Here is a 12842-nt window from a genome sequence, read left to right as displayed (position 1 = left end):
CGTGTTTCTACAAGACTTCGTTAGAAGCCAAGTTACTTCAGTCTACAGACAGTTTGGCGTTAGGTCGGTGTTTCTAGTATTGTGAATACCCTGGACTGCATTCTACACCTCCGTGCCTGTTCAACTCTATTAATGAGAACTATAACAGACAATAATGCCAAGGAAAGTATAGGGGATGTTATTTGTAGTAATTAGGATATAAATGTAAAGGAAGTAAAGTGGACGAAAAGATAACTTGCCGCCGGCGGGGACCGAACCTGCGGCCTTCGAATAACGCGTCCGATGCTCTACAACTGAGCTACGGCGGCGGTCATCCTCCCGTCCACTTTATGGGGTATATATGTGCATTTAAACCTAGGAGTGTTAGTCAGCGCCGACCGCAGCCATGGCGGCGAGTGTGGAACATTCTTTTTCTGCCTGTTGGCGTCACGTAGCACGTGACGCCAACTCCAAGGTATAGAGACTACAGCGAGTGCTGCAATTCGTTTCCTTCTTCTTAAAATCAGATGTCCCTATGTCCTGGTATTTCCGTTTCCATTATCTATGTGCTTCGATTTGTCGATTAAATTTCAATTTGCTCGCTCGCTGGAATTCGCTGGCCTCTTGCTTAGCTCAGATGGTTGATCGACCGCCCCGCAAGACCGTCGGTCAAGTGTTTGGCTCTCGGACGAGGACACATTTTTTGTTCAAGGTGCGACGTTTTCTTTCAGGGACGAATAAGTCTCACTGTGGTGACCAGGCATGCCCTGTGTGGTTGTTATCCTTATTCTGGGAAACCACGGCTTTGTACGCCAGCCGCATGCAGCTAGAAACAAGCACAAATTTCCTTTCCATATGCAATTCAATTAGAACAACACCGCCCACGCACTTCGTACAGATGGTCAACTAGCGAAGATGAAACGAGCGGCCCCGGTGTTTATCACGAGCTGGGATCTATCGAAGTGTCTTCTATCACAGCTTATTATTTCTCTATCACCACATTTAAGAGACGCGTGCTTAAAATTTAGCGATTGCTTACGTAGCTTAAAAGATATCAGGAACACCTAAAGGACTTTGTGGCTAGCGATTCATGCGGCGGCGAGCATCTTCCCTAGCTGTGAATGCTGGCAGAATCTGAAGAGAAACTATAGCGCAAGCGCGGAGACACTTCGAGGTATAGCGTATGCTAGCATTGCTTCTTCATTATAGTTAATGCGCTTTCACGAACCGCCGCATTTCCCCACTTCCTCCATATGCAGCTTCGCTGCTGAACTACAAACAACACCCCTTACTCTCGGCTTCACATGGCTTCACATGGTCGGGCAGATGACAATTTCAGCCTTTGGTGAACTCTTATCCACCTGTCAGACTTCCACGAATTTCGTTGTGCTTCCAGTAATGACAACCATGTGAGGTACATGAGGCCGGTGATATTTCTGCCTTCCTGATTTCTGCCTTTAATACATCAGCTCCGAAGAAACAAAATTCCTTCTATTTTTCCCAGTGCAACGGTTTCTGTGTTTGGGGCCAGAGCGCTAACAAATAACGCACAAGTCTCCCTCCTGCCCGATGCTCGACTTTCTCCCTACTGTAGACCCAAATTACATCCGCCAGCGTCTGATGAAAACTGACAGCAGGGTTTTCGCCTCCCTGATCCGGATGCTGCCAGCAGTGCGGACTCGGGAACTACGAGTGTCCTGCCTCGTTGCGCGAGCACATTCCGAGTGATAGATTAGGCGCGGCTGAACGTGATATCTGTCACTGCCAGACTCGTTTTTACAGGAACATTCCTCGCTCTCGCTCTCGTGACGAGATATATATGTACTGGCTTCTCTTAACACAGTTGATCTACGCATGCTCCATAACGCTCACGGTACTCCTGTAATGACGCTATGCCGTTTCTGGCTTTCGCTGACCCAGCATGCAGAGTACGGTACCCGTGCTTGCGCTTATAGATAGCCTACTACGTGACTTTGAAAATATTTACCTAGTGATAGGCCATTACAAAGCCAGTGCACTTCTTGTGACTATCGTTTCGTTGGGAATCTTATGGTCGTTACATCATACTTGTTACTGAGCTCCTGTGCTCGGGCGTGTGTCCTGTGTGTCAACGTGAACTGCGCATGCTTCTGCAGACATCTTTTTCTTATTGTCACTTGTCGTTGAAGTGAGTGAGTGAGTGAGTGAGTGAGTGAGTGAGTGAGTGAGTGAGTGAGTGAGTGAGTGAGTGAGTGAGTGAGTGAGTGAGTGAGTGAGTGAGTGAGTGAGTGAGTGAGTGAGTGAGTGAGTGAGTGAGTGAGTGAGTGAGTGAGTGAGTGAGTGAGTGAGCGAGCGAGCGAGCGAGCGAGCGAGCGAGCGAGCGAGCGAGCGAGCGAGTGAGTGAGTGAGTGAGTGAGTGAGTGAGTGAGTGAGTGAGTGAGTGAGTGAGTGAGTGAGTGAGTGAGTGAGTGAGTGAGTGAGCGAGCGAGTGAGTGAGTGAGTGAGTGAGTGAGTGAGTGAGTGAGTGAGTGAGTGAGTGAGTGAGTGAGTGAGTGAGTGAGTGAGTGAGCGTGCGCGCGTGCGTGCGTGCGTGTGTGTGTGTATTATATACACACGCACTCTCACTAAGGGCACTATATATAGCTTAAATTAGTCGGTTCGCTTTGACCTAGCCTAGCAATGCAGCTCGATAATATTCACTTCCTGAATGTACTTATTAAATCGAACGACTCTGCCCGCAATACGACACCGTTTAGTTTAACGGATACGCTCAAAGAGAGCTATATGCTTTCTCATGACACAGGTTGAAAGCGCAAAAAAAAGACGAAGACAGAGAAGAGGCTTGACACACACGTCTTCGTCTTTTTTTTGCGCTTTCAACCTGTGTCATGCCAAACCAACAAGCCCAAACAGCTACCCTAGTATATGCTTTCTATATATGCAGCTCAGTGCCCGCAGAACCGGCTATATATATATATATATATATATATATATATATATATATATATACAAAACAGCTCTTAAACACCCGCAGGTCACCGGCACGTGTGTTGGGGCGTGAGGTGGCGCCGTTATGCCACGGCGGCCCCTCTCGTGGGCTGAGTGGCTAAGGTTCCAGAATGGCAGCTTTTATAGCGCCGCGTTACGACTCCGCTCGGAAACCTCAACTCGGCCGTAATTTACGAGGATTTCAACGCACCAGAAGCGCTGAAGACGTATGCGCAAGAAAAGAAAAACATCATAAGAGGTCGACATGAATTTATGCCCAACCGCGTCTGCATTCTGAGGAGACCCCAGTCCTCAACACCCTCTCTCAAACCACAGGAGGCCAGTGAGATGTAGCGTTGCTAAGCAGGAGTGGAGGGAGGCTGAGCTAAGGAGAATGCGCTGAAGGACGAGCCGTCATCTTTATATATGTACAGCACTCGCGCGCATCTTTTCTTTAAAGCTCCAGAGATCTTGGCTTAGCGCGGGCTCACGCTGCTCGCGATCTGAAGAAGCTATCATAACGCCGTCGGCGCGGCAGGCAGCCGCGTTATACTTCCGCCGAAGGAATGAACGGCAACGTCGTTTGTTTTCCGGGAAGCGCTAAAGGCGAGAAATAAAGAGAAATTGCGGGCGCGTAATAATCAAGCGCCACAGCAGCGGCCACGACAACGCGACGAAACTCTCCGTGTGGTTCCGAAGATGAGGAGACGGGGCCTTTGCAGCGACCAACAATGATGAATGGCTTGCGGGTGGGGGTGGTGGAGGGTGTCCTGACACCGGGATGAAGAAGGGAAAAAAAAAACCCGCATGGAGTCGGGTTGTGAGCCTGCGTGTGTCTGTGCACGTCCCGAGGGGAAAACGCTGGCTGCTTCGGGAGCGCGAAGGAAGCGGGCGGTACATACACGCTACGCTAGCACAACAGCGAAGGCGCTCCAGTCAGTCACATGGACCGCGTCGCGCACTCCCGCTGTTCCTTTGAGTCCGGCGGGGAGGACGTGTGGTGGCTGCCGGAAGATGAGGAGCAGAAGCCAGTGGCCGCGCCGCTGTTGTCAGAGACAGGTGGTGAGCGAGGAAGGACGGAATTTTATGCCCGGAGAGGATCCATTACCATCATTTAAACAGCGACTGGGGAAGGGGGACGCCGCGAGTGTCTGCGCGTGTGTATGTGCGTGCCAAGCTGTCTGAGTTGCGCGTGTCTCCCGACGTTCGCTGTTATATCGAAGCACTTCGCTGTACGCCCTCACCCTGCATGGCCCTCATCTTTTCTCTACATCCTTGCCGCGTCAAGCGGCGGACAGTCCAAGCTTTGAAGAAGAGGAAGAAGGTAGAGAGGAGAACAAGTGGAAAGGGAAGACGGCATCGTCAGCGGCAAGAACAGAAGTGGCCTTTTCCGCGCCCACGGGGTTCCGCATTAATGACTTGCTTAGCCGATCGAGACCCTTCGGTTATGTTTCTCTCCCTCTCTCTCTCTCTCTGGCTTTTTCATAAAGCACTGCTTTCTTCATCAGTTCTTGCCCTTTTCTGCCTCTTTATTTATTTTTCTCTCCTCCTTTCTCTCCCTCCTTGCTTTTATACCTCGAACCTCCCACTTCTGCCTCAAAGTTTACTACTTCCGGTTCCCTTCTTTCATCTCTCTATTCCTTCTGATGAGCTTTTCTTTCATATCACCGCGTTATCGCTTATTTTATATTTTTCATCTCGAAACAACTCCTTCGCGATCGATGCGTCCGCCCGCGAAACAAGTTTTAACGATGATAATTTATCGCGTGACAGAAAACCTGTATTCATTGGGGGAAAGGGAAACGCGAGGAACAAAAGAATAAAAGAGAGAGAGAGAGAGAGAGACGTTGCTGTACGGCGCAAAAGCGGGAGGCGCTGGCGCGGGAAATTCAATAGCTTGATGAACGTCGCCAGCGCCGAGACCAGCGAGGCTAGCGGGGGCTTTGTTAGGGCGGCTTCGGGAGGTGACATATTCGCTCGCGCGCCGAGTTGGTTTTCCGCCTGAGAGTTTCGCCGGCGTCCAAAGGCTCTGTTTGCTTTCTTGCCAGTGCGTGTGCACCGTGCGAACGAAGGAACGTAGCCCGTTTGCATTTTTTCTCAATAGAGGGGGAAGTACGGACCCCATCTAAGAAATAGGGTAAATAAAATAAAAAACAGCACTAACGTCTAATTAAGACCACGCGAACCGAGTCGCGGAGCGCACACTTGAGCACCTTTAAAGAACAAAAAATGAACCAGGAGACCCTCATTCCTAAGTTTCCTTTTTTTTCGTTTCCATTATTTGTTACTTTTTTCACGATTCTGGACTTTTGGCAATTTTTTCTTCCTCATTTTCCGGCATGTAGCCTCGTTATCCGCCTTCTACCTGTGAGCGTTCCTCTTCGCTGGGAGTAAATTAATTGCACTCGCAACTGCATCCCAGCCCACGTAGTTGCACGAGCGGCTCCCATATACCTTCAGCTGCGTACGGCGCTGAACTCATTAGGAGCGCCGGTAGTGATTTCCGATGTCCGAAAGTTAATGGGGTACAAAACTGGGCGCGTTTTTTGGTGCTCGCTCTCAAGACGGGCCCCCTTCTTGGACTCTTTATCTCTCCGATTTCACGTTAATTTCCCGAAAGCGCGTGCCTGCGACAGCGCGCGCGGGATCGCTGATGATAAAACGGGCTGCTGCGCAAGAGTCGATTTCTCGCGTGTTGTCATCATGGCGGGTGAGAGTCGACGCTTAGGAGAACTTCGCGTAGGAACAACCTGCCGCATGCTACACGTACAACTCTCATGAGAGAGGAAGAAGAGATTTTTCTGTGCCAAAGTCTATTTACGATTCAGCCTTGACGTGATTTCTTATTCTGGGAACTTTGATAATACAAAAAACAAAATGGTTGTCTGCAAGCCATAGATTGAGATGTACGCAAGGGAACAAGACAGCCAACTGCAAGGTGCTATAGAGCTAAACCGCCGTGCCATCTTTTTCTTAAAGGCGTCATCAACCACACCTTGCGCTGGGTGAAACAACACATTCTACGAAACAACCAAGGCTGCTTTGAACATTTCAGCCCAATTTTGTAGTCGTGTACGGCACACAAGAGTTTAGAAGCGGAGCGTGAAGTTGCCACTTTCTCAAGCGCCCTCTTTTCATACAGAGACTTACTCCTCGCTCGCTTCGGAGCTGCCGGCGCCCGTTCTTTGACGTCTAATAACAAATTGCTGGGATTGGCTGCGAGCTGACATAAAGCAATAGCAGTGTTTGGATCAGTTGCACTTCTTGCCACGGTGTGTCGCCACGTGCCAGCACCGCGCTATATAATTCACAGTAGCAACACTAGCACGCCAATATTTATCTACCTTATTCCCTATCTTATTTGGGCGTCAATGTATAATACTAAAAAAATAAAAATAAATGAAAGAACTGTCTACAAAAAGGTATGCCTCCATATTGCCAGCGAACACGCACAAAGGACGACATAGAAGAAGAGACAGGAAAGGAAGCATACAATCAATACCAACTATAGCCCAGCTTAATGCATTACAAAAAGGTGTTGTATCGTTATAATTTTGGGGAGCTTGAAGATATCAGAAGTTTAGCTGCAGCCAGATGGGTGTGACGTCATGTGATAAACATCGACGTTAACCAGGTCACGTGTTACTTTTCTCGTAGATGCCTTGGTACGTGTCGTTGGCGCCATCGAAATCACCAAACTTACCGTGCCGCGCGTGGTCGAGAGTGGTCGGCAAGGTCCGTTCGAGCTCGACTGCCAGTACCGCTGCAACGAGTCCGACTCCAAGCTGGTGGTCAAGTGGTTCTTCAACGGCGAAACGCAACCGTTCTACCAGTGGATCGCCGAACTCGAGGACCCCGTGGTGACGGACCGCTACGTGGACGTCATCGACATGGACAGGTCGCACGCGCCCGGTGGAGCCGAGGCCTGCAACATGCACACGTGGCACCTGCGCCTCGTCAAGCCCACCATCGACATGAGCGGCAAGTACCGCTGCGAAGTGCTCACGCTGGCCAACCAGGACAGCGCCGAGGCGTCTATGATGGTATTCGGTGAGTGTCGCGTCTCCTTTTAATGAAATGAGCGCTCGTTATATCGGCTATACCTTGAAGAAAATAAACAAAACACTGGATATACTTACATGGCCCCTAAACCTAGGCCACCAATTTGCGGGATACTCATTAAATTGTCTCACTCACTCACTCACTCACTCACTCACTCACTCACTCACTCACTCACTCACTCACTCACTCACTCACTCACTCACTCACTCACTACTCACTCACTCACTCACTCACTCACTCACTCACTCACTCACTCACTCACTCACTCACTCACTCACTCACTCACTCACTCACTCACTCACTCACTCACTCACTCACTCACTCACTCACTCACTCACTCACTCACTCACTCACTCACTCACTCACTCACTCACTCACTCACTCACTCACTCACTCACTCACTCACTCACTCATGCAGACGCTTAGAAATAGGTGTAGGTAGAAAACTAGATATACTGACTAGCGCAACAACAAATGGCTCAGAGAATAATAAAAAAAAACGATTAAAAGAGATAGTTGTGTAAGCACATTTCAAGAATGAATTCGTTTGCCAGATTCTTGTTTTCGAAAAATACTGAAGGTGAAGGTTGTCTGACGCGCTCTCCTCATTCGTTGCTTTGTTCCTTTTTCTTCTTCTTTTTAACAATGAGCGATGCAGTGTATTTGATCAAGCCAAATTTTTTGTATATAACAAGAGAGTGCGCTGAAGTTAGTTTTGTTCCGTGCGAATTGAAGTGAGCAAGACATAACATTGATTTGAAGAACGTTTTGGCTAATACGCCAACAGCAAATAATAACATCACCGTTCTTTTATTCATTCTAGAAGTTAGCACCCGACCTGTTTCTACGCTTTGTTTTCTCCAATGTCGTTTTACGTTATTAATCTTTCTTCCTTCCGTGCTAGCCTCATAACAAATAACCTCCCATTTAGCTTATTTGACCGCTTCTTTCGGCACAGTAGTTTCATTGAGAGACAATGAGCTTTGATTACAGAAGTGTGAAAGTGCTGGAAGGTTTGAGGAACGTCCTATTGGGTTATGATGCATCCGTAGCGAGGTTAAAGCCTGTACGAGAACGACAGAGATAGAGTGAGTGTATACGACAAGAAACGAGACCGGCAGCCATGGAGTTGGCGCAATATTATACATACGGCATGAAGAGAGATAATGCCCAGATAATGGGCACTGTCCGGAATACTGCATCACTCACTCGTCCGGCGTCTCCTATATCTATCCGTGGGCCCTCTATAACGTATGCAGTATGTACGCATGCCTGTGTGGCCGAACACATGTCGCATAAGTGTTCGATAACTTTCGTTTGTTTTTGATCGTCACGTACATTACAGAGCATGTGCGCGGACATACGAAAAATATATGGTAAGTAAACTGAAGTGGCCGCGGAAGTAAACAATCCGTGCTATGACAACATGGCGTACGCGACGCGAATAGCGTCGGTACTGTAGCACAATCGATTGTACTGAAACGGAAATCTACTGCATTACGTTATGAAAAAGCAGGCTGAAATCATGTGACGAGTGTGCGTATACAACATGAGTATCTAATTATACGGCAAAAAAAAATAGAAATAATGTGGTGCATGTACACACGCGCGTTCATTTCTCTGACCCAGTATAGAACGACACAGAAGCGGTGTAAGCTCCAAAGATACTCCATATCGCAATTATAGCTATTACGTACAAATAACAATCTTCACTTGCACACACGTACAGCGTGAATTATAGCAATCGAGCGCGTGTCTGTGGATGCTGGTGCCGTCCGCAGCTGCTACCTCGCCTCAGCTACAAGTTTCTGTTCATGCTTAAACTTATAGCACAAGGACCTAGCATGCGTTATGATACTATGCTTTGTATCATTACGGCGTCGGTCTCTGCATATTTTTGCAAAGAATGGCGGCTGAAGCAGCCGACTAGCCGCTTCTAGACAAGTGTTAGTCAAGCCGTATCAACGACGTGTCTAGAGTGCTACAGATCGATATAAAAATGTATTCGAAGTATTCCGAAACCCTCTCTTCTGTGTGTCTGTCTCTTTGCTCTATCAAAGTGCTACGAGTAACTGGTTTAATTTTGCCGTTCCATTAAAAGCCAACCAACGCTTTCCTATCGAAGAGCCACTTTTATGCCTGGATCGAACAGCCACTTTTGCAGCAAAACAGCCTTTTTTTTGCTTTAAGATATGGGCCACTTTTGTGCCTGGCTATCTATCTGATATCGTGCGTCTTGTCACGCGGTGCTGCTGGAATATAAATGATTGCCGCTTACGTGATTTATGGTGCACTCACGACGTATAGTCAAGGAGTCACAATAGGGCCACCTACCACCCTCTTCTGACTTGACAGTCGCATCACGCGAATGATTCTTGCGACACTCGTCTGCGCAGCGGCTCCTACGGAACACGTACGTGGCCACGTTCGTCGCATCGCACGAGGACATCCATCTCGTCCGTACACTCTTGTTACTTATCGAACTTCGGCAGAGATTGCGCCATAGACAGGCACTCCATTTTTTTTGCGAAACTACCTCCTGACAATCATTCAGCCACTTACGCTCTTCTATGTAGGAATGAGACATTGAGACATTGCGAAAAAATGTCAATATCTCGCGGCGACTTTCTTCGTAAACGTTGTCGGTTATGACTCTCTGGCAGGTCTTGACAGCACGCGTTCTCTTTATTGCCATTCCCTTTCGTGCCCCCCCCCCCTCCTCCCTCTTCTCGTTTTCGAACAAATAGCGACGGGTGCGCAAAAGCGAAACCGCATATAGTCTGTTATTAAACGCTCTTCGTGCTTCGTGAGTAACTCACCACATATTAGTCGAATGGAGTGCTCCGTCTCCCACCCCTTACACTCTGAAACAGTGAGACAAGTGTCAGAAAGCTCCGTTTCTCTCCCTTCTCACCTCTATTTTTTTTTTTTTTCTTTGCTAATGTACGATTGTGTAATTGGAGCGACAGCGTGAGCGTCTTGCTGTGCCCTTTTATTCCCGGCTTTATTGCTACCAACAATTCTACGCTACAGCCATTCGCAATATTTAGCGCATTTTGTGTGCTTTGTCGGTTTCTCATTTTAATTTTCGATCCTGCGCTATTCTCTCTTTTCACCCCTTTATTCCGTTCCCCGTGTGTAGGGTCGCAAACCGGGCGCGCGTCTAGTTAATCTCTCTGCCTTTTCTGGCTTCTCTCTCTCTCTCTGTCTTGATGCACAGTGAGCAATTTTTTTTTTCTTCGGAAAATGAACCCAGCGGCACATCTTTGGCGAAACGTCTTGAAGTTAGTTCAGAAACAAAATGCATCAATTTTCAATCGCAAGGCAGAAATTCCCAAGTCATCGAGATACTACTCTATAAACTGCGGTGGTTCAATATCCTACTGGTGCTTGATTTACTTCTATACCACGCTATAGCACAAGCTCTCCTCGCACGGCGGTGTCATGTGTACGATGCATGCACATAACTGATTGACATACCTCGATAGGGCTGGTTTTTACGAAGAATCATGCGCACTTATATACTAGGCGGCGCACCCAACATGCCACTTTAGAATAACGTCATCTTTAATGAATTGATGCAAATATGACACGCTACACTCGCACAATAGATACGTTCGGCATATACCATATAGTATCTCGCCTACACAGCTGTCTCCCAGAAAATTTAAAAGCGCTTTTGTAGCGTGAGACGCATCTGGAGCGGGTCTATTTGGTCGAAGCAAACGTCTGACAGGTCCGGACACAACCTTTACGTACGTTTATTGCCGAGATTATAACTGTTCTTTATCATTGGCCAGTTGGCTTCGCTTGTAATATGCCCAGTATCACGACTGGCCCAAACTTCATCTACGAAAAATTCTAGCGTACCTTCATATGGTGAATACGTGCCCAGTTCTCACACGAGACTGAAAGCAACAAGGCCAGTGCGGCCCACTTCACAGCTAATTTCTGTCTTTTCATCTGATGTGTTTCTCTCTTTGACCTTCCTATCTACAGTTTATTTACAGGGAACTCATATGGACCAAAGAGATCACTACTACTGCATTTCATAGCTCCTATTATCGGCCTCATAGTCTCACTACCCTCGGTCTGCTTACCTTTGGTCACTCCCCTTTCCTGCTCTCCAACTCAAGCAGACAGGAGCATCTCTACTCAGTTATTTCGCCATATATATATATCAGATCTGTCCGGTGCGTGTAGAAAGATCGTGTTGGTCAAGACCACGTCCCCGAAGATCATGCGCAACAACGGTCGTCATTGTTGCGACAGACCCTCAGGGCTAACAGATGGCACTCGGCGTTCCCTTTCGCTTGTTCCTTGTCCTTCTTCGCCAGCACTGTCAATTAGCGCCACCGAAGTGTCACAAATCAGCCTGCTTCTTTTCCTTTCCGCCCCGCGGGCAAGACGGCAAGAAGAGGAGCGGCCAAGTGCATTTGACGACAGACCGCGCACGTCACGGCGCATTCCCCAGACGCGCGCTCGCAACGCCAAGTGCTGCTCATAAATCGGCTCTCCCTCGATCCGCTACTCGGAGTGCCGACTTGAAGTCGTTAGCGCGAGCGCGCGCTGGGGAGAGGCTGAGAAGCCGCGCGTGCGTGCGTGCGTGTGGTAGAGGTGGGGGGGGGGGGGGGGGGGGCGAAAAGGTCGTTACTGGTGGTGGCCTCCATGTACGCTGTATCTCTCCTCGATGCCCACTGGGTATAGAGGCCATGGTTGACGCTGCCTCCTTCCCATTGCGCTTCCGAGCTCTTTCCGTGTTATCAAGTGCGGACGTGTCCGCCTGCCAAATGAAGCCAGCGCGCCGGACACAAAAGGCGACGACGTCGAAGCTACAATTCCTCGCTTGGAGATGCGATTATTTTTTTTTTCTTTTCTATTTACTCGTCCTAGGCGTTACTGATGTTTGATTCTGCCAGGCATGTTCAAACTTGCTTATCGTCTTTGTCTTTTTTTTCCCTTTATTTTCCCGAGCACGCCGTCGTTGTTGTCGTAGCTTCTGCTCCCAGGCCTCGATTCGATTAAGACCTTTATGACCCTCTACCCGTGTTATCGGTTCGTTGTGCCTTGTTCGAAGAGCGCTTGCGGGAATACACGCACTTCATCTGAGCGCCTCTCTCTTTACTTCTTTTTGGCATTACTCGTTCCCTTTGCTTCCTTCTCAACACCCTATTTTAATTCATTCCTTGGTTTCCTCCCACACATCGCCACCACGCTCTTCTTTCCACCTCGTTACTCCCTCTCTATCTATCTATCTCTCTAGTTTCCCAACATCCTCTGACTTTGAAGCTTCTTCGCTTTTTTGCCGAAAGGCGATATTGACTCAACTTTGTTCAGTCTTTCCGCGGACTGCCGTTTTATATTGTTCATTTTCTCTTCATCTCTCTCTCTCTCTCTCCCTCGTCATTCTGTCTCAGCCTTCTTCACCTCATATTCTTAAATGGCGTAGTGCGAGTGCATGTTAAACAGAGCCTCGGGGCTCGCATTTATTATATCCCGCGCCACTTCTCGCCCTCGTCCACCTTCTCGCCCACGCCACCCATTTTTCCGTGGCGAGCACGCATTGGGAAAAGCTTAGAGGAGCGACGGGTGGGCGAAGGGGAGAGGTGCGGTACGCCTTTGCTGAAAGCAGCAGAGGCAAAATATGCATGCACGTAGCCCGAAAAAGCGGCCCCATGTTCATTAGTGGCGGCTGATCAATCGACACTAAATGAATGTGACGCTGTCCTCGGCGACTTGGGTCGCTCGCTTCATTCGCGACGTTCTGCCTTTTATTTTTTTATTTTACGCGTCACATTACTTTTTCTACTTCCCGGCCTTTTCACACTATTAGC

General features: G+C 48.5%; 1 protein-coding gene across 1 annotated transcript in view; it reads left to right on the top strand.

Annotated features, from left to right (window-relative positions):
- The window catches only part of LOC119393694 (uncharacterized), a 297394-nt gene that overhangs the window by 152332 nt on the left and 132220 nt on the right, over positions 1 to 12842 (top strand). Inside the window, exon 2 of the mRNA XM_037660820.2 lies at positions 6604 to 6996. Coding sequence (XP_037516748.1) covers positions 6604 to 6996 — 393 coding nt within the window. The remainder of the gene's footprint in view (positions 1 to 6603; positions 6997 to 12842) is intronic.

The sequence above is a fragment of the Rhipicephalus sanguineus genome, chromosome 5 (assembly GCF_013339695.2).
Source record: "Rhipicephalus sanguineus isolate Rsan-2018 chromosome 5, BIME_Rsan_1.4, whole genome shotgun sequence".
NCBI classification, from domain to species: domain Eukaryota; kingdom Metazoa; phylum Arthropoda; class Arachnida; order Ixodida; family Ixodidae; genus Rhipicephalus; species Rhipicephalus sanguineus.
Note: the sequence above shows the minus strand (reverse complement) of the source record. Positions and strands in the feature narration are given on the sequence as shown.